This window comes from Cherax quadricarinatus, unplaced genomic scaffold, assembly GCF_038502225.1.
Source record: "Cherax quadricarinatus isolate ZL_2023a unplaced genomic scaffold, ASM3850222v1 Contig148, whole genome shotgun sequence".
NCBI classification, from domain to species: Eukaryota; Metazoa; Arthropoda; class Malacostraca; order Decapoda; family Parastacidae; genus Cherax; species Cherax quadricarinatus.
In genome coordinates, this window is record NW_027195174.1 from 222,501 (window position 1) to 241,914 (window position 19,414).

Consider the following 19,414-nt stretch of genomic DNA (forward strand, 5'->3'; position numbering starts at 1 on the left):
ACACATTTATTTATACACACTCATCTGAGTTTTCTCCATGTTGTCAGTCCATTTTCACCATGCCTCTCGGTAAGAAGTTCCTCACTCCTCGGCGGATTGGAGGTCTTTTGTTCCCAAGTGATAGCTCTAACAGCGATGAAAATGTCAGTGACAGTGAATTCAAGGGTTTTCAAGTGAGTGTTACCGAAAAAAGTGCCCAGGATAACGTAAATAGTGACGAAAACCCAGATGACCCACAACCTTCGACCTCTGGTGCTGTGCCGGCTTGTTCACATTCACCTTCGCCTGTACCAGGACGAAAGAGGAAACTATTTGGTCGTGTACAACACCCTGATGATAGCAGTGATAGTGATAGTGATTTCAAGGTCATTGAAAGCAGTTCTAGTGACAGTGAGAGTGAATATTCCCCAGTGAAGCGCCAGTATGTACGACGTAGCATGCGGTCTGGTAGTGTTTCATATGTTGTTCCAAGGGGAAGGAGAAACTCTGGGAGCACATCCCGTGGCCCAACACCACGACCTGATAGTGAAGATGATGATATTGTAACGATGGGTATGAATGGTGACAGTGAGGGAGGAGGCAGTGGTGGTGATAGTGAGGGTGGCACGGCCCATGTGGCACCATCACCGGGCCACGCTACTAGCCACGCGGCTGACTCAGCAGAACAACCAGCCTCACCCTACCCCACACTGCCACAACCTGCACCACCACAACCTGCACAGCCACAACCACAGCCACAACCACGGTACAATATCCAGACCCCACCAGCAGACCGCATCTGGGATTGGCAGGACGGTGACGAGTTTGTTCCCAGTCCCCATGACTTTGATGAAACACAAAGTGGAATAAAGCCATCTTGTCCACTTGGGAACAATGCCAGTGAACTGGACTGCTTTGAGTTATTCTTCGATGAACCCCTGATGGACATCATTGTCAGGGAAACCAACACATACTGTGAATACACCATGGCAAATACAATTCTCTCACCAAAATCACGGCTACACAAGTGGAAGGAGACAACTGTGGCAGAGATGTACCTGTTTTTTGCCACAATAATGCTTATGCCACATGTGTATAAGCACACTGTCACCACATACTGGACAACAGATCGCCTGATTTCAACTCCAGGTTTTAGTGACATTATAGGTGTCAATCGTTTCCTGATACTGTTGCGTATGTTACACTTTTCAGACAAAACCAGGCCTGACAGAAGCGACAGGTTATATAAGATAAGAAATGTGTTTATGTACCTGAAACAAAAGTGCTGCATGTATTTTTATCCCTTCAGGAAGCTTGTTATTGATGAGTCCTTGATTTTATTCAAAGGAAGACTCTCATTCAAGCAATATATACCAAGCAAGAGGAAACGCTTTGGTATAAAGCTATTTGTACTGTGTGATTGCAGAAGTGGTCTTGTTTTAGATATTATTGTGTACACTGGCAGTAATACTTTGAGAGATACCATGAAGTTATTGGGTATCTCTGGTGATGTGGTTCGAACAATGATGGAACCATATCTTGGTAAGGGGCATATGTTATTTACTGATAACTGGTACACAAGCCCCTTACTCAGTGATTTCTTGCGAGTGAACTTGACAGACGTGTGTGGCACAGTGCGTGGTAATCGCAAACATATGCCAAGGTTCAACGCTGGCACTCGCAGAGGTGAGGTGCAAGCCTTTGCTGCCAATGACATCATGGCATTTCGGTGGCATGACAAACGTGATGTCACATTGTTGACATCAGTTCACACAAACGAAATGGTACCCAGTGGCAGGGACAACAGAGAGACCAATGAACCCATTCTAAAGCCTGCAGCTGTCATGGACTACAACCTCAATATGCGCTTAGTGGACAAATGTGACATGCAGATTGGGTTTGCAGACTGTGTACGCAAGAGTTATAAGTGGTATATCAAACTTTTTTTCCATCTTGTTGATATCTCTATGCTAAATGCTTATAACATATACAAGTTGAAGACCAACAAAACACCAAAATATGGTGAATTTTGCCTGTCAGTAATCAGACAAATAATTGCAAAGTACAAAGGAGCAACTCCTGCAATAGACCAGCGCCCACAGACGTCATCTCGTTTGAGGCCTGGTGATCACTACCCCATACAACTGCCTCCTACTACTGCCAAGAAAAATGCTCAGAAGAGGTGTTATGTATGTATGCATACCACAAAACGCCCACAAACACGCAGAGACACTCGTTTTATGTGTGAGGAGTGTGAAGTGCCCCTCTGCATATACCCATGTTTCAAAGAGTTCCACAAGCTGCAGCAGTTCTAGGAACGTGGTTAGTGACTGTACATATGTATATATATTATGGAACAATAGTAATAAACATTGTTTTGTATTGTTTGTTTGTGTAAACAAAGTGTATACACAAACTAATAGTGATAAAGTTTGTTCTGTTATTGTGTTGTAAATAATGAGTGTATATTTGAACAATGCACCTTACATTGGTCTCACAGGCCACATAAGTTACCTGGAAAAGAAAAATATTGAAAAATGCAAGAAACCTTTGAATTAACATTTTCATAAGAAAAAATAATTTTTTTTTTTTTCGAATATTTGGCGACATAGAATGACAGTTTCAGACAGGGCCCTGAAACAGTCAAAGGGTTAATTTTATCTTAATAGTTCTTGGTCTTATTAATTTTCCTTTTATATCCATGGGGAAGTGGAATAAGAATCTTTCCTCCGTAAGCCATGTGTGTTGTAAAAGTCAACTAAAATGCCAGGAACAATGGGCTAGTAACCCCTTTTCCTGTAAAGATTACTAAAAAGAATAAGAAGAAGAAAACTGTCAAAGTGGGAAGTCTGAATGTGCGTGGATGTTGTGCAGATGATAAGAAAGAGATGATTGTGGATGTTATGAATGAGAAGAAGCTGGATGTCCTGGCTTTAAGTGAAACAAAGCTGAAGGGGGTGGGAGAGTTTCAGTGGAGAGGAATAAATGGGATTAGGTCAGGGGTTTCAAATAGAGTTAGAGCTAAAGAAGGAGTAGCAATAATGTTGAAGGATAAGCTATGGCAGGAAAAGAGGGACTATAAATGTATTAATTCAAGGATTATGTGGAGTAAAATAAAGATTGGATGTGAAAAGTGGGTTATAATAAGCGTGTATGCACCTGGAGAAGAGAGAAGTGTAGAGGAGAGAGAGAGATTTTGGGAAATGTTGAGTGAATGCGTGGGGAGTTTTGAATCAAGTGTGAGAGTAATGGTGGTTGGGGATTTCAATGCTAAAGTGGGTAAAAATGTTATGGAGGGAGTAGTAGGTAAATTTGGGGTGCCAGGGGTAAATGTAAATAGGGAGCCTTTAATTGAGCTATGTGTAGAAAGAAATTTGGTAATAAGTAATACATATTTTATGAAAAAGAGGAAAAATAAATATACAAGGTATGATGTAGCACGTAATGAAAGTAGTTTATTAGATTATGTATTGGTGGATAAAAGGTTGATGGGTAGGCTCCAGGATGTACATGTTTATAGAGGGGCAACTGATATATCGGATCATTATTTAGTTGTAGCTACAGTTAGAGTAAGAGGTAGATGGGAAAAGAGGAAGGTGGCAACAACAAGTAAGAGGGAGGTGAAAGTGTATAAACTAAGGGAGGAGGAAGTTCGGGTGAGATATAAGCGACTATTGGCAGAAAGGTGGGCTAGTGCAAAGATGAGTAGTGGGGAGGGGGTTGAAGAGGGTTGGAATAGTTTTAAAAATGCAGTATTAGAATGTGGGGCAGAAGTTTGTGGTTATAGGAGGGTGGGAGCAGGAGGAAAGAGGAGTGATTGGTGGAATGATGAAGTAAAGGGTGTGATAAAAGAGAAAAAGGTAGCTTATGAGAGGTTTTTACAAAGCAGAAGTGTTATAAGAAGAGCAGAGTATATGGAGAGTAAAAGAAAGGTAAAGAGAGTGGTGAGAGAGTGCAAAAGGAGAGCAGATGATAGAGTGGGAGAGGCACTGTCAAGAAATTTTAATGAAAATTAAGAAAAAATTTTGGAGTAAGTTAAACAAGTTAAGAAAGCCTAGGGAAAGCATGGATTTGTCAGTTAAAAACAGAGTAGGGGAGTTAGTAGATGGGGAGATGGAGGTATTGGGTAGATGGCGAGAATATTTTGAGGAACTTTTAAATGTTAAGGAAGAAACAGAGGCAGTAATTTCATGCACTGGTCAGGGAGGTATACCATCTTTTAGGAGTGAAGATGAGCAGAATGTAAGTGTGGGGGAGGTACGTGAGGCATTACGTAAAATGAAAGGGGGTAAAGCAGCTGGAACTGATGGGATCATGACAGAAATGTTAAAAGCAGGGGGGGATATAGTGTTGGAGTGGTTGGTACTTTTGTTTAATAAATGTATGAAAGAGGGGAAGGTACCTAGAGATTGGCGGAGAGCATGTATAGTCCCTTTATATATAGGGGAAAGGGGACAAAAGAGACTGTAAAAATTATAGAGGAATAAGCTTACTGAGTATACCAGGAAAAGTGTACGGTAGGGTTATAATTGAAAGAATTAGAGGTAAGACAGAATGTAGGATTGCGGATGAGCAAGGAGGTTTCAGAGTGGGAAGGGGATGTGTAGATCAAGTGTTTACATTGAAGCATATATGTGAACAGTATTTAGATAAAGGTAGGGAAGTTTTTATTGCATTTATGGATTTAGAAAAGGCATATGATAGAGTGGATAGAGGAGCAATGTGGCAGATGTTGCAAGTATATGGAATAGGTGGTAAGTTATTAAATGCTGTAAAGAGTTTTTATGAGGATAGTGAGGCTCAGGTTAGGGTGTGTAGAAGAGAGGGAGACTACTTCCCGGTAAAAGTAGGTCTTAGACAGGGATGTGTAATGTCACCATGGTTGTTTAAAATATTTATAGATGGGGTTGTAAAGGAAGTAAATGCTAGGGTGTTCGGGAGAGGGGTGGGATTAAATTTTGGGGAATCAAATTCAAAATGGGAATTGACACAGTTACTTTTTGCTGATGATACTGTGCTTATGGGAGATTCTAAAGAAAAATTGCAAAGGTTAGTGGATGAGTTTGGGAATGTGTGTAAAGGTAGAAAGTTGAAAGTGAACATAGAAAAGAGTAAGGTGATGAGGGTGTCAAATGATTTAGATAAAGAAAAATTGGATATCAAATTGGGGAGGAGGAGTATGGAAGAAGTGAATGTTTTCAGATACTTGGGAGTTGACGTGTCGGCGGATGGATTTATGAAGGATGAGGTTAATCATAGAATTGATGAGGGAAAAAAGGTGAGTGGTGCGTTGAGGTATATGTGGAGTCAAAAAACGTTATCTATGGAGGCAAAGAAGGGAATGTATGAAAGTATAGTAGTACCAACACTCTTATATGGGTGTGAAGCTTGGGTGGTAAATGCAGCAGCGAGGAGACGGTTGGAGGCAGTGGAGATGTCCTGTTTAAGGGCAATGTGTGGTGTAAATATTATGCAGAAAATTCAGAGTGTGGAAATTAGGAGATGGTGTGGAGTTAATAAAAGTATTAGTCAGAGGGCAGAAGAGGGGTTGTTGAGGTGGTTTGGTCATTTAGAGAGAATGGATCAAAGTAGGATGACATGGAAAGCATATAAATCTATAGGGGAAGGAAGGCGGGGTAGGGGTCGTCCTCGAAAGGGTTGGAGAGAGGGGGTAAAGGAGGTTTTGTGGGCAAGGGGCTTGGACTTCCAGCAAGCGTGCGTGAGCGTGTTAGATAGGAGTGAATGGAGACGAATGGTACTTGGGACCTGACGATCTGTTGGATTGTGAGCAGGGTAATATTTAGTGAAGGGATTCAGGGAAACCGGTTATTTTCATATAGTCGGACTTGAGTCCTGGAAATGGGAAGTACAATGCCTGCACTTTAAAGGAGGGGTTTGGGATATTGGCAGTTTGGAGGGATATGTTGTGTATCTTTATATGTGTATGCTTCTAGACTGCTGTATTCTGAGCACCTCTGCAAAAACAGTGATAATGTGCGAGTGTGGTGAAAGTGTTGAATGATGATGAAAGTATTTTCTTTTTGGGGATTTTCTTTCTTTTTTGGGTCACCCTGCCTCGGTGGGAGACGGCCGACTTGTTGAAAAAAAAAAAAAATATATATATATATATATTGGCAGTTTGGAGGGATATCGTGTGTATCTTTATACATATATGCTTCTAAACTGTTGTATTCTGAGCACCTCTGCAAAAGCAGTGATAATGTGTGAGTGTGGTGAAAGTGTTGAATGATGATGAAAGTATTTTCTTTTTGGGGATTTTCTTTCTTTTTTGGGTCACCCTGCCTCGGTGGGAGACGGCCGACTTGTTAAAAAAAAAAAAAAATATATATATATATATATACAGTGGACCCTCGACCAGCGATGGCATCGATTAACGATAAATCTGACTAGCGATACATTTTATCGCAAAAATTTTGCCTCGATTAGCGCTAAAGAACTCGACCAACACTATTCCTTCTGTCTGAGACGCGTCCACTTCTGGCCAGTGTTTACAAGCCAGCCAGCCACCGCTGTCGCTTCCAAGCATACAATCGGAATATTTCATATTATCACAGCCTTTTTAGTGATTGCACCTGCAAAATAAGTCACCATGGGCCCCAAGAAAGCTTCTAGTGCCAACCCTACAGCAAAAAGGGTGAGAATTACTATGGATATGAAGAAAGAGATCATTGCTAAGTATGAAAGTGGAGTGCATGTCTCCGAGCTGGCCAGGCTGTACACAAAACCCCAATCAACCATCGCTACTATTGTGGCCAAGAAAACGGCAATCAAGGAAGCTGTTCTTGCCAAAGGTGCAACTATGTTTTCGAAACTGAGATCGCAAGTGATAGATGATGTTGAGAGACTGTTATTGGTATGGATATACGAAAAACAGATAGCAGGAGATAGCATCTCTCAAGCGATCATATGTGAAAAGGCTAGGAAGTTGCATGACGATTTAATTAGAAAAATGCCAGCAACTAGTGGTGATGTTGAGTGAATTTAAGGCCAGCAAAGGTTGGTTTGAGAGATTTAAGAATCGTAGTGGCATACATAGTGTGATAAGGCATGGTGAGGCTGCCAGTTTGGACCAAAAAGCAGTTGAAAAATATGTGCAGGAATTCAAGGAGTACATAGACAGTGAAGGACTGAAACCTGAACAAGTGTTTAATGGTGACACTGACAATGTTGTGAAACACGTTAGGAATGTCATAAAGGAACGGGAGGTACAGGCCTCTATGGGCAGATATGTTGTGCGACAGAGGTCCAGTGACTCTCAAGCTGGTCCTAGTGGCATTAAAAGAAGGGAAGTAACCCCAAAAAAGGACTTGCCACCTCAAGTCCTAATGGAAGGGGATTCCCCTTCTAAACACTAAGACCATCAACACACTCCCCTCTTCCCATCCCATCCCATCAATCATCACCAGATCTTCAATAAAGGTAAGTGTCATGTAACTGTGCATGTCTTCTTCAGTTTGTGTGTATTAAAATTAATATTTCATGTGTTAAAAAAAAAAAAAATTTCAATACTTTTGGGTGTCTTGCACGGATTAATTTGATTTCCATTATTTCTTATGGGGAAAATTAACTTGACTAACGATTATTTTGAGTAACGATGAGCTCTCAGGAACGGATTAATAGCGTTAGCCGAGGGTCTACTGTATGTATGTATGTATGTATGTGTGTGTGTGTATATATATATATATATATATATATATATATATATATATATATATATATATATATATAGATATATAGATATATAGATATATATATATATATATACATATATACATACATATATATATACATATATATATATATATATATAGGTAGGGGGTGTGTGGACCAGGTGTTTACAGTGAAACATATAAGTGAACAGTATTTAGATAAGGCTAAAGAGGTCTTTGTGGCATTTATGGATTTGGAAAAGGCATATGACAGGGTGGATAGGGGGGCAATGTGGCAGATGTTGCAAGTGTATGGTGTAGGAGGTAGGTTACTGAAAGCAGTGAAGAGTTTTTATGAGGATAGTGAGGCTCAAGTTAAGAGTATGTAGGAAAGAGGGAAATTTTTTCCCAGTAAAAGTAGGCCTTAGACAAGGATGTGTGATGTCACCGTGGTTGTTTAATATATTTATAGATGGGGTTGTAAGAGAAGTAAATGCGAGGGTCTTGGCAAGAGGCGTGGAGTTAAAAGATAAAGAATCACACACAAAGTGGGAGTTGTCACAGCTGCTCTTTGCTGATGACACTGTGCTCTTGGGAGATTCTGAAGAGAAGCTGCAGAGATTGGTGGATGAATTTGGTAGGGTGTGCAAAAGAAGAAAATTAAAGGTGAATACAGGAAAGAGTAAGGTTATGAGGATAACAAAAAGATTAGATGATGAAAGATTGAATATCAGATTGGAGGGAGAGAGTATGGAGGAGGTGAACGTATTCAGATATTTGGGAGTGGACGTGTCAGCGGATGGGTCTATGAAAGATGAGGTGAATCATAGAATTGATGAGGGAAAAAGAGTGAGTGGTGCACTTAGGAGTCTGTGGAGACAAAGAACTTTGTCCTTGGAGGCAAAGAGGGGAATGTATGAGAGTATAGTTTTACCAACGCTCTTATATGGGTGTGAAGCGTGGGTGATGAATGTTGCGGCGAGGAGAAGGCTGGAGGCAGTTGAGATGTCATGTCTGAGGGCAATGTGTGGTGTGAATATAATGCAGAGAATTCGTAGTTTGGAAGTTAGGAGGAGGTGCGGGATTACCAAAACTGTTGTCCAGAGGGCTGAGGAAGGGTTGTTGAGGTGGTTCGGACATGTAGAGAGAATGGAGCGAAACAGAATGACTTCAAGAGTGTATCAGTCTGTAGTGGAAGGAAGGCGGGGTAGGGGTCGGCCTAGGAAGGGTTGGAGGGAGGGGGTAAAGGCGGTTTTGTGTGCGAGGGGCTTGGACTTCCAGCAGGCATGCGTGAGCGTGTTTGATAGGAGTGAATGGAGACAAATGGTTTTTAATACTTGACGTGCTGTTGGAGTGTGAGCAAAGTAACATTTATGAAGGGATTCAGGGAAACCGGCAGGCCGGACTTGAGTCCTGGAGATGGGAAGTACAGTGCCTGCACTCTGAAGGAGGGGTGTTAATGTTGCAGTTTAAAAACTGTAGTGTAAAGCACCCTTCTGGCAAGACAGTGATGGAGTGAATGATGGTGAAAGTTTTTCTTTTTCGGGCCACCCTGCCTTGGTGGGAATCGGCCAGTGTGATAATAAAAAAAAAAAAAATAATATATATATATATATATATATCTATACATCTCTCTCTATATATCTCTCTCTCTCTATATATATATATCTCTCTCTCTCTATATATCTCTCTCTATATATATATATCTCTCTCTCTCTATATATCTCTCTCTCTCTATCTCTCTCTCTCTATCTCTCTCTATCTCTCTCTATCTCTCTATCTCTCTCTATCTCTCTCTATCTCTCTCTATCTCTCTATATCTCTCTATATCTCTCTATATCTCTCTATATCTCTCTATATCTCTCTATATCTCTCTATATCTCTCTATATCTCTCTATATCTCTCTATATCTCTCTATATCTCTCTCTCTATATATCTCTCTCTCTATATATCTCTCTCTCTATATATCTCTCTCTCTATATATCTCTCTCTCTATATATCTCTCTCTCTATATATATCTCTCTCTATATATATATCTCTCTATATCTCTCTCTCTCTATATCTCTCTCTCTCTATATCTCTCTCTCTATATATCTCTCTCTCTATATATCTCTCTCTCTCTATATCTCTCTCTCTCTATATCTCTCTCTATATATCTCTCTCTCTATATATCTCTCTCTCTATATATCTCTCTCTCTATATATCTCTCTCTCTCTATATATATCTCTCTATATATATCTCTCTCTATATATATCTCTCTATATCTCTCTATATATCTCTCTCTCTCTATATCTCTCTCTCTATATCTCTCTCTCTCTATATCTCTCTCTCTATATCTCTCTCTCTATATCTCTCTCTCTATATATCTCTCTCTCTATATATCTCTCTCTCTATATATATCTCTCTCTATATATATCTCTCTCTATATCTCTCTCTCTCTATATCTCTCTCTCTCTATATCTCTCTCTCTCTATATCTCTCTCTATATCTCTCTCTCTCTATATCTCTCTCTCTCTATATCTCTCTCTCTCTATATCTTTCTCTATATCTCTCTCTATATCTCTCTCTCTATATCTCTCTCTCTAACTTAGTATTGTATGGAGAAATAAGTGTCATCCTTAACCCTTTGAGGGTTTTGGTCGTACTAGTACGTCTTACGCGTAGGGGTTTTTGACGTACTAGTACGCATAAATTCTAGTGGCCTCAAATCTCGCAGGAAAAGGCTGATAAGCCTAGATGTGAGAGAATGGGTCTGTGTGGTGGGTGTGCGCAGTAGGAAAAAAATCTGGGACCCAGTGGTGCATTGTGGGAATGCCATCATAGTACACAATTTCCACCGTGCCCTGCGGTAAGAAGTTCCTCACTCCTCGGCGAATTGGGACACTTTTGTTCCCCAGTGACAGTTCTAATACAGATGGAAGTGACAGTGAAGATGAGTTTCAAGGTTCTGGTGAGGTTTTGACCGAAACTAATGACCATAATATGGGTAATAGTGAGGAAAACCCAGACAACCCACAGCCTTCCACCTCTGGTGCTGGGCCGTCGTTCAGTTGTACCAGAATCAAAGAGGAAACTCCTATTTTCCAAAATCCCAGACTCAGATGTGAGCATTGGTGATGATAGTAATAGTGATTATGAACTACAAGCTCTTCAAACTTGTTCCAAGAATGGAGGAGGAGGAGGAGGCAGAGGAGGAGGAGGCAAGAGGAGGAGGAGGCAAGAGGAGGAGGAGGCAGAGGAGGAGGAGGAGGAGGAGGAGGAGGAGGAGGAGGAGGAGGAAGAAGAAGAGGAGGAGGAGGAGGAAGAAGAGGAGGAGGAGGAGGAGGAGGAGGAGGAGGAGGAGGAGGAAGAGGAGGAGGAGGAGGAGGAAGAAGAATACGTAATGTTAACAATATTACATAATAATAATACATAATAATACATAATAATAATAATAGGTAATAATAATAATATGTAATAATAAATGTTCACCCATGACAGTAACAAGATAAGGGGAGATAACATCTGATAAGTGCTGACGTTTGATGAGGGTAAATGAGGGTAGAGCTGATGCCAAAAGATGAGATGAACATCGCCCTCCCTTTGTTTTTGCTGGTATACTAACATTTCTGTCTGTCTATTTGCCTGTCTGTCAAGCTCCCTGTCTATCCATCTAGCTCTCTGTCTCAGAGAGCCACAAGACTGCGTCATCACTTTTACTCACATCTTCAAGCAGAGTATAGCACTTTGTCTGGGTTTCTTGGGTTATCCTAGGTAATTTATACTATGTATACTTGTATTTATGTGTACCTGTGAGACAGAGATAGACAGACAGATAGAATGAGGGAGAAAGATAATTAGATAGAATGGAGGAGGGGAAGCAGCATCCGACCCCATTGTTTTGACAGGCCGGAGGGGGAAAGAGTAATGAGCCAATATGTCACTTTGACAGCTGCGGACTCCTTGTAATTTACACTATGGACTAGGAGGACAAGGAGAAGGAGGAAGAGTAGGGGGAAGAGGAAGAAGAGGAGGAGGAGGAAGAGTAGGAGGAAGAGGAATAAGAGGAAGAGGAGGAGGAAGAGGAATAGTAGGAGGAATATTAGGGGGAAGAGGAGGAAGAGGAAGAGGAGGAGGAGGAAGAGTAGGAGGAAGAGGAAGAAGAGGAGGAGGAAGAGGAGGAGGAGGAAGAGGAAGAGTAGGAGGAAGAGGAAGAAGAGGAAGAGTATGAGGAAGAGTAGGGGGAAGAGGAGGAAGAGGAAGAAGAGGAGGAGGAGGGTGGAACACTAGTACACTGGTACTGGTACACAAACATTTCTGTCTGTCTATTTGTCTGTCTGTCAAGCTCCCTGTCTATCTGTCTATCCGTCTAGCTCTCTGTCTCAGAGAGCCACAAGACTGTGTCATCACTTTTACTCACATCTTCAAGCAGAGTATAGCACTTTGTCTGGATTTCTTGGGTTATCCTAGGTAATTTATACTATGTATACTTGTATATAGAGGGGCCACAGATATATCAGATCACTTTCTAGTTGTAGCTACACTGAGAGTAAAAGGTAGATGGGATACAAGGAGAATAGAAGCATCAGGGAAGAGAGAGGTGAAGGTTTATAAACTAAAAGAGGAGGCAGTTAGGGTAAGATATAAACAGCTATTGGAGGATAGATGGGCTAATGAGAGCATAGGCAATGGGGTCGAAGAGGTATGGGGTAGGTTTAAAAATGTAGTGTTAGAGTGTTCAGCAGAAGTTTGTGGTTACAGGAAAGTGGGTGCAGGAGGGAAGAGGAGCGATTGGTGGAATGATGATGTAAAGAGAGTAGTAAGGGAGAAAAAGTTAGCATATGAGAAGTTTTTACAAAGTAGAAGTGATGCAAGGAGGGAAGAGTATATGGAGAAAAAGAGAGAAGTTAAGAGAGTGGTGAAGCAATGTAAAAAGAGAGCAAATGAGAGAGTGGGTGAGATGTTATCAACAAATTTTGTTGAAAATAAGAAAAAGTTTTGGAGTGAGATTAACAAGTTAAGAAAGCCTAGAGAACAAATGGATTTGTCAGTTAAAAATAGGAGAGGAGAGTTATTAAATGGAGAGTTAGAGGTATTGGGAAGATGGAAGGAATATTTTGAGGAATTGTTAAATGTTGATGAAGATAGGGAAGCTGTGATTTCGTGTATAGGGCAAGGAGGAATAACATCTTGTAGGAGTGAGGAAGAGCCAGTTGTGAGTGTGGGGGAAGTTCGTGAGGCAGTAGGTAAAATGAAAGGGGGTAAGGCAGCCGGGATTGATGGGATAAAGATAGAAATGTTAAAAGCAGGTGGGGATATAGTTTTGGAGTGGTTGGTGCAATTATTTAATAAATGTATGGAAGAGGGTAAGGTACCTAGGGATTGGCAGAGAGCATGCATAGTTCCTTTGTATAAAGGCAAAGGGGATAAAAGAGAGTGCAAAAATTATAGGGGGATAAGTCTGTTGAGTGTACCTGGTAAAGTGTATGGTAGAGTTATAATTGAAAGAATTAAGAGTAAGACGGAGAATAGGATAGCAGATGAACAAGGAGGCTTTAGGAAAGGTAGGGGGTGTGTGGACCAGGTGTTTACAGTGAAACATATAAGTGAACAGTATTTAGATAAGGCTAAAGAGGTCTTTGTGGCATTTATGGATTTGGAAAAGGCGTATGACAGGGTGGATAGGGGGGCAATGTGGCAGATGTTGCAAGTGTATGGTGTAGGAGGTAGGTTACTGAAAGCAGTGAAGAGTTTTTACGAGGATAGTGAGGCTCAAGTTAGAGTATGTAGGAAAGAGGGAAATTTTTTCCCAGTAAAAGTAGGCCTTAGACAAGGATGTGTGATGTCACCGTGGTTGTTTAATATATTTATAGATGGGGTTGTAAGAGAAGTAAATGCGAGGGTCTTGGCAAGAGGCGTGGAGTTAAAAGATAAAGAATCACACACAAAGTGGGAGTTGTCACAGCTGCTCTTTGCTGATGACACTGTGCTCTTGGGAGATTCTGAAGAGAAGTTGCAGAGATTGGTGGATGAATTTGGTAGGGTGTGCAAAAGAAGAAAATTAAAGGTGAATACAGGAAAGAGTAAGGTTATGAGGATAACAAAAAGATTAGGTGATGAAAGATTGAATATCAGATTGGAGGGAGAGAGTATGGAGGAGGTGAACGTATTCAGATATTTGGGAGTGGACGTGTCAGCGGATGGGTCTATGAAAGATGAGGTGAATCATAGAATTGATGAGGGAAAAAGAGTGAGTGGTGCACTTAGGAGTCTGTGGAGACAGAGAACTTTGTCCTTGGAGGCAAAGAGGGGAATGTATGAGAGTATAGTTTTACCAACGCTCTTATATGGGTGTGAAGCGTGGGTGATGAATGTTGCAGCGAGGAGAAGGCTGGAGGCAGTGGAGATGTCATGTCTGAGGGCAATGTGTGGTGTGAATATAATGCAGAGAATTCGTAGTTTGGAAGTTAGGAGGAGGTGCGGGATTACCAAAACTGTTGTCCAGAGGGCTGAGGAAGGGTTGTTGAGGTGGTTCGGACATGTAGAGAGAATGGAGCGAAATAGAATGACTTCAAGAGTGTATCAGTCTGTAGTGGAAGGAAGGCGGGGTAGGGGTCGGCCTAGGAAGGGTTGGAGGGAGGGGGTAAAGGAGGTTTTGTGTGCGAGGGGCTTGGACTTCCAGCAGGCATGCGTGAGCGTGTTTGATAGGAGTGAATGGAGACAAATGGTTTTTAATACTTGACGTGCTGTTGGAGTGTGAGCAAAGTAACATTTATGAAGGGATTCAGGGAAACCGGCAGGCCGGACTTGAGTCCTGGAGATGGGAAGTACAGTGCCTGCACTCTGAAGGAGGGGTGTTAATGTTGCAGTTTAAAAACTGTAGTGTAAAGCACCCTTCTGGCAAGACAGTGATGGAGTGAATGATGGTGAAAGTTTTTCTTTTTCGGGCCACCCTGCCTTGGTGGGAATCGGCCGGTGTGATAATAAAAAAAATAAAAAAAAATACTTGTATTTATGTGTACCTGTGAGACAGAGATAGACAGACAGATAGAAAGAGAGAGACAGATTGAAAGAGATAGAATGAGGGAGAAAGATAAAACACCATTGTGTATGACACCATGTTTCAGAGTTCCACAAGCTGCAGAACTAATAGGAATATGTTCAGTGACTGTATATCGGTATATATATTATAGAACAATAATAATAAACAATGTTTTGTATTGTTTGTTTTTGTAAACAAGTTTTGTAAACAATATATTGATAATTATGTTTGTGTGCTTATTGTGTTGTATACAACGAGTGTATATATGTACATTGCACCTTACTTTGGTCTCATAGGCCACATATGTGAAAAAATAAAATAGTGAAAAAAACAACAAACCTTCAAATACAAGTAAATCAAAGTTTACCGGGTGAGCGGCAGTCGCCGCTGTTGCCATACGCGGCTCATTTTCTGCAAACTTCATGCATCCATATCTCCGTAAGTATTGATGGTAAAATTTTTTTGTTTATCCTATAATGTTTAGAAAAAAAAACTATTTTTTCATAAGAAAAAATATTTTTTTTTTTTTTTTAAATTTGGCCGACCCTGAGAACGAGTTTCGGAGAGGGCCTGTCGACCCTCAAAGGGTTAAATGAATAATAGACAACAATAAAGTGGAAAAAATGAACAGTAAATAACTCACAAGTCAATGTGATCCTTGGTGTTGACAAACTGAGACTCGAAAGTAAAAGTCATGACCAGGCTAGTCTTAAACCCTTTTAAAGAATCATGTGTAACAGAGAACATCACAATGAATATTTTCTTAATTTAAATCTTAAGCTCATTTTGCTACACATCCGGTCAAAGAAAAATAGAAAATTATAAAAAGAAAAGTCCTAAATATGAAGTTTACAGTGCATCTAAGTTTACACACATGACGACAGGTCAAATTGATAAACCTACTCTAGTCGAACTAGTTATTGTAACAAAAAAATCATGATAACTTACTTATAACATTAATGATGAGAGAGAGAAGACGTTTGCGAGGCAGGAAGCGTGGGTGGTAAAGATCATTGTCATCAGCTCCTCTCATGGCCATGTGCTCACTGATGATCTGGAGTGCCTGGCCAGCCACAGTGTCGAACTTGTCTTCACCACCTGGTCTCTTGGTCAGCACCCACTTCAAGAAGGGGAAGCAATAAACAAAACCTGGAGCACAGTAGTATTTCTCTTCATCATCATCCTGTGCTGACCTGAGGATTTCATGAATAACAACCACTTGCTGAATAAATTCACAACCTACTGATATTTTTTTTAACACATCAGCCATGCCCCACCAAGGCAGGGAGACCCAGAAAAGAAACACTTTCACCATCATTCAACACTTTTGCCATCATTCACACACAATCACTGTCTTTGCACAGGCACCAAGATATGACAGTTTACATGTCACTCCAAACACCCAATTCCCCAAACCCCTACTCTGAAGTGCAGGCATTGTACTTCCCACCTCAAGGACTCAAGTCTGGCTAACTAGTTTCCATAAATCCTTTCACAAAATATTACCCTGCTTACACTCCAACAGCTTATCAGGTCCCAAAAACCATTCGTCTCCATTCAATCCTATCTAACACACTCACACATGCCTGTTCTATGTCCAAGCCCCTTGCACACAAAACCTCTTTCACCCACTCCCTCATTCCTTTTCTAGGATGACCCCTTTTCTTCCTCCCCTCTGCTACAGATTTATACACCCTCCAAGTCATCCTATTTTGTTCCATGCTCCCTAAATGACCAACCACTTCAACAGTCCATCTTCAGCCCTCATGATTAATACTTTTAGTAACTTCACACCTCTTCCTAATTTCCACACAACTAATTCTCTGCATAATATTTACACTACACATTGCCCTTAGACACATCATCTCCACTGCTACCAGCCTCCTCCCTTCTGAAGCATTTACAATCCATTCTTGACACCCATATTAGTGTTGACACCACTATATTCTCATACATTCCCTTCTTTGCCTCAATGGATAACATTCTTTGTCTTCACAGATACTCTCAAGGTGCTACCCACCCTTTTTCCTTCATCATTTCTGTAGTTTACCATGTCTTTCATAGACCTATCTCCTGACAAGTCCACTCCCAAATATCTGAGCACATTCACTTCTTCCATACTCTCTTCCTCCAATCTAATATCCAATCTTTCATTACCTAAATTTTTTATCACCACCACCTTGCTCTTTCCTATGTTCACTTTTAACTTCCTTCTTTTATATACCCTCCCAAACTCATCCACTAACCTCTGCAACCTCTCTTCAGAATCTCCCAAAAGTAGTGTCATAAGCAAAAAGCAACTGTAATAACTCCTACTTTATGTTAGATTCTTTATCTTTTAACACCCAAGCATTCACTTCTCTTACAACCCCATCTATAAATATATTGAACAGCCATGGTGACATCATATGCATGAAATGTTAGAATGCAGAGCAGAAGTTTGCAGCTATAGGAAGGTGGGTGCTGGAGGAAAGAGGAGTGATTGGTAATGATGAGGTAAAAAGTGTGACAAAAAAAGATTGCTTATGAGGTTTTTACAAAGCAAAAGTGATATAAGAAAGTTGGAGTATATGGAGAGTAAAAGAAAGGCAAGCGCAAAACGAGAGCAAATGAGAGAATGGGTGAGAAGCTGTCAACAAATTTTGCTCATAATAAGTTTTGGAGCAATATTAATAAGTTAAGAAAACCTAGCGAAAAAAGTATTTGACAGTTAACCCTTTAACTGTTTCAGTCGTATACGTACAGTAGGGCCACGCTTTATGGTGCGTCACTTCACGGCATTCTGCTAATACGGTCATTTCAAATTATGAACAAAACCCTCTGTACAGCTCCCCCCCCCACCTGACTTTCTAATATGGTCACCATGCCCCACCCTGTTTGCTTACATTCTACGTGAGATCCGTAAGCACCACGTCTCTCCATTATGTCTGGAAACTCCAAAATTTCGAGTGTTTTTAAGAGTTATTTCATATTTTACATATACTCTGATAATTACACTTATGTATACCTGTACCTAAATAAACTTACACACTGTGCTGACATGCAGATACATGTTAAAATCAGTAAGAGTGTCGTATGTCTCGAGACGTCATATTAGTAATGATAATAATAATCATCAAGTTTCATTAAAAGTCATACATTACGTTAATATACATATTTTCATTAATCCATCTTTGATATTTTTTCAAAATTATATAATAAACACGATGCATAACATATAAAGATGATAAATACACCCCACAGTAGAATAAATAAACATAAATATAGGTAGTAGGTTGGTAGACAGCAACCACCCAGGGAGGTACTACCGTCCTGCCAAGTGAGTGTAAAACGAAAGCCTGTGATTGTTTTACATGATGGTAGGATTCCTGATGTCTTTTGTCTGTCTCATAAATATGCAAGATTACAGGCATGTCTTGCTACTTCTACTTACACTTAGGTCACACTACACATACATGTACACATTTATTTATACACACTCATCTGAGTTTTCCACTGGGGAAGTGGAATAAGAATCTTTCCTCCGTAAGCCATGTGTGTTGTAAAAGTCAACTAAAATGCTGGGAACAATGGGCTAGTAACCCCTTTTCCTGTAAAGATTACTAAAAAGAATAAGAAGAAGAAAATTGTCAAAGTGGGAAGTCTGAATGTGCGTGGATGTTGTGCAGATGATAAGAAAGAGATGATTGTGGATGTTATGAATGAGAAGCTGGATGTCCTGGCTTTAAGTGAAACAAAGCTGAAGGGGGTGGGAGAGTTTCAGTGGAGAGGAATAAATGGGATTAGGTCAGGGGTTTCAAATAGAGTTAGAGCTAAAGAAGGAGTAGCAATAATGTTGAAGGATAAGCTATGGCAGGAAAAGAGGGACTATAAATGTATTAATTCAAGGATTATGTGGAGTAAAATAAAGATTGGATGTGAAAAGTGGGTTATAATAAGCGTGTATGCACCTGGAGAAGAGAGAAGTGTAGAGGAGAGAGAGAGATTTTGGGAAATGTTGAGTGAATGCGTGGAGAGTTTTGAATCAAGTGTGAGAGTAATGGTGGTTGGGGATTTCAATGCTAAAGTGGGTAAAAATGTTATGGAGGGAGTAGTAGGTAAATTTGGGGTGCCAGGGGTAAATGTAAATGGGGAGCCTTTAATTGAGCTATGTGTAGAAAGAAATTTGGTAATAAGTAATACATATTTTATGAAAAAGAAGATAAATAAATATACAAGGTATGATGTAGCACGTAATGAAAGTAGTTTATTAGATTATGTATTGGTGGATAAAAGGTTGATGGGTAGGCTCCAGGATGTACATGTTTATAGAGGGGCAACTGATATATCGGATCATTATTTAGTTGTAGCTACAGTTAGAGTAAGAGATAGATGGGAAAAGAGAAAGGTGGCAACAACAAGTAAGAGGGAGGTGAAAGTGTATAAACTAAGGGAGGAGGAAGTTCGGGTGAGATATAAGCGACTATTGGCAGAAAGGTGGGCTAGTGCAAAGATGAGTAGTGGGGGGGTTGAAGAGGGTTGGAATAGTTTTAAAAATGCAGTATTAGAATGAGGGGCAGAAGTTTGTGGTTATAGGAGGGTGGGGGCAGGAGGAAAGAGGAGTGATTGGTGGAATGATGAAGTAAAGGGTGTGATAAAAGAGAAAAAGGTAGCTTATGAGAGGTTTTTACAAAGCAGAAGTGTTATAAGAAGAGCAGAGTATATGGAGAGTAAAAGAAAGGTAAAGAGAGTGGTGAGAGAGTGC

The 19,414-nt window shown here is 40.5% G+C and overlaps 1 protein-coding gene across 1 annotated transcript in view; it reads right to left on the reverse strand.

Annotated features, from left to right (window-relative positions):
- l(3)80Fj (lethal (3) 80Fj) overlaps positions 1-19,414 on the reverse strand; it is a gene marked incomplete at its 3' end in the record, with an annotated part of 271,490 nt that overhangs the window by 215,486 nt on the left and 36,590 nt on the right. Inside the window, 1 exon segment of the mRNA XM_070080109.1 lies at positions 15,619-15,863. Coding sequence (XP_069936210.1) covers positions 15,619-15,863 — 245 coding nt within the window.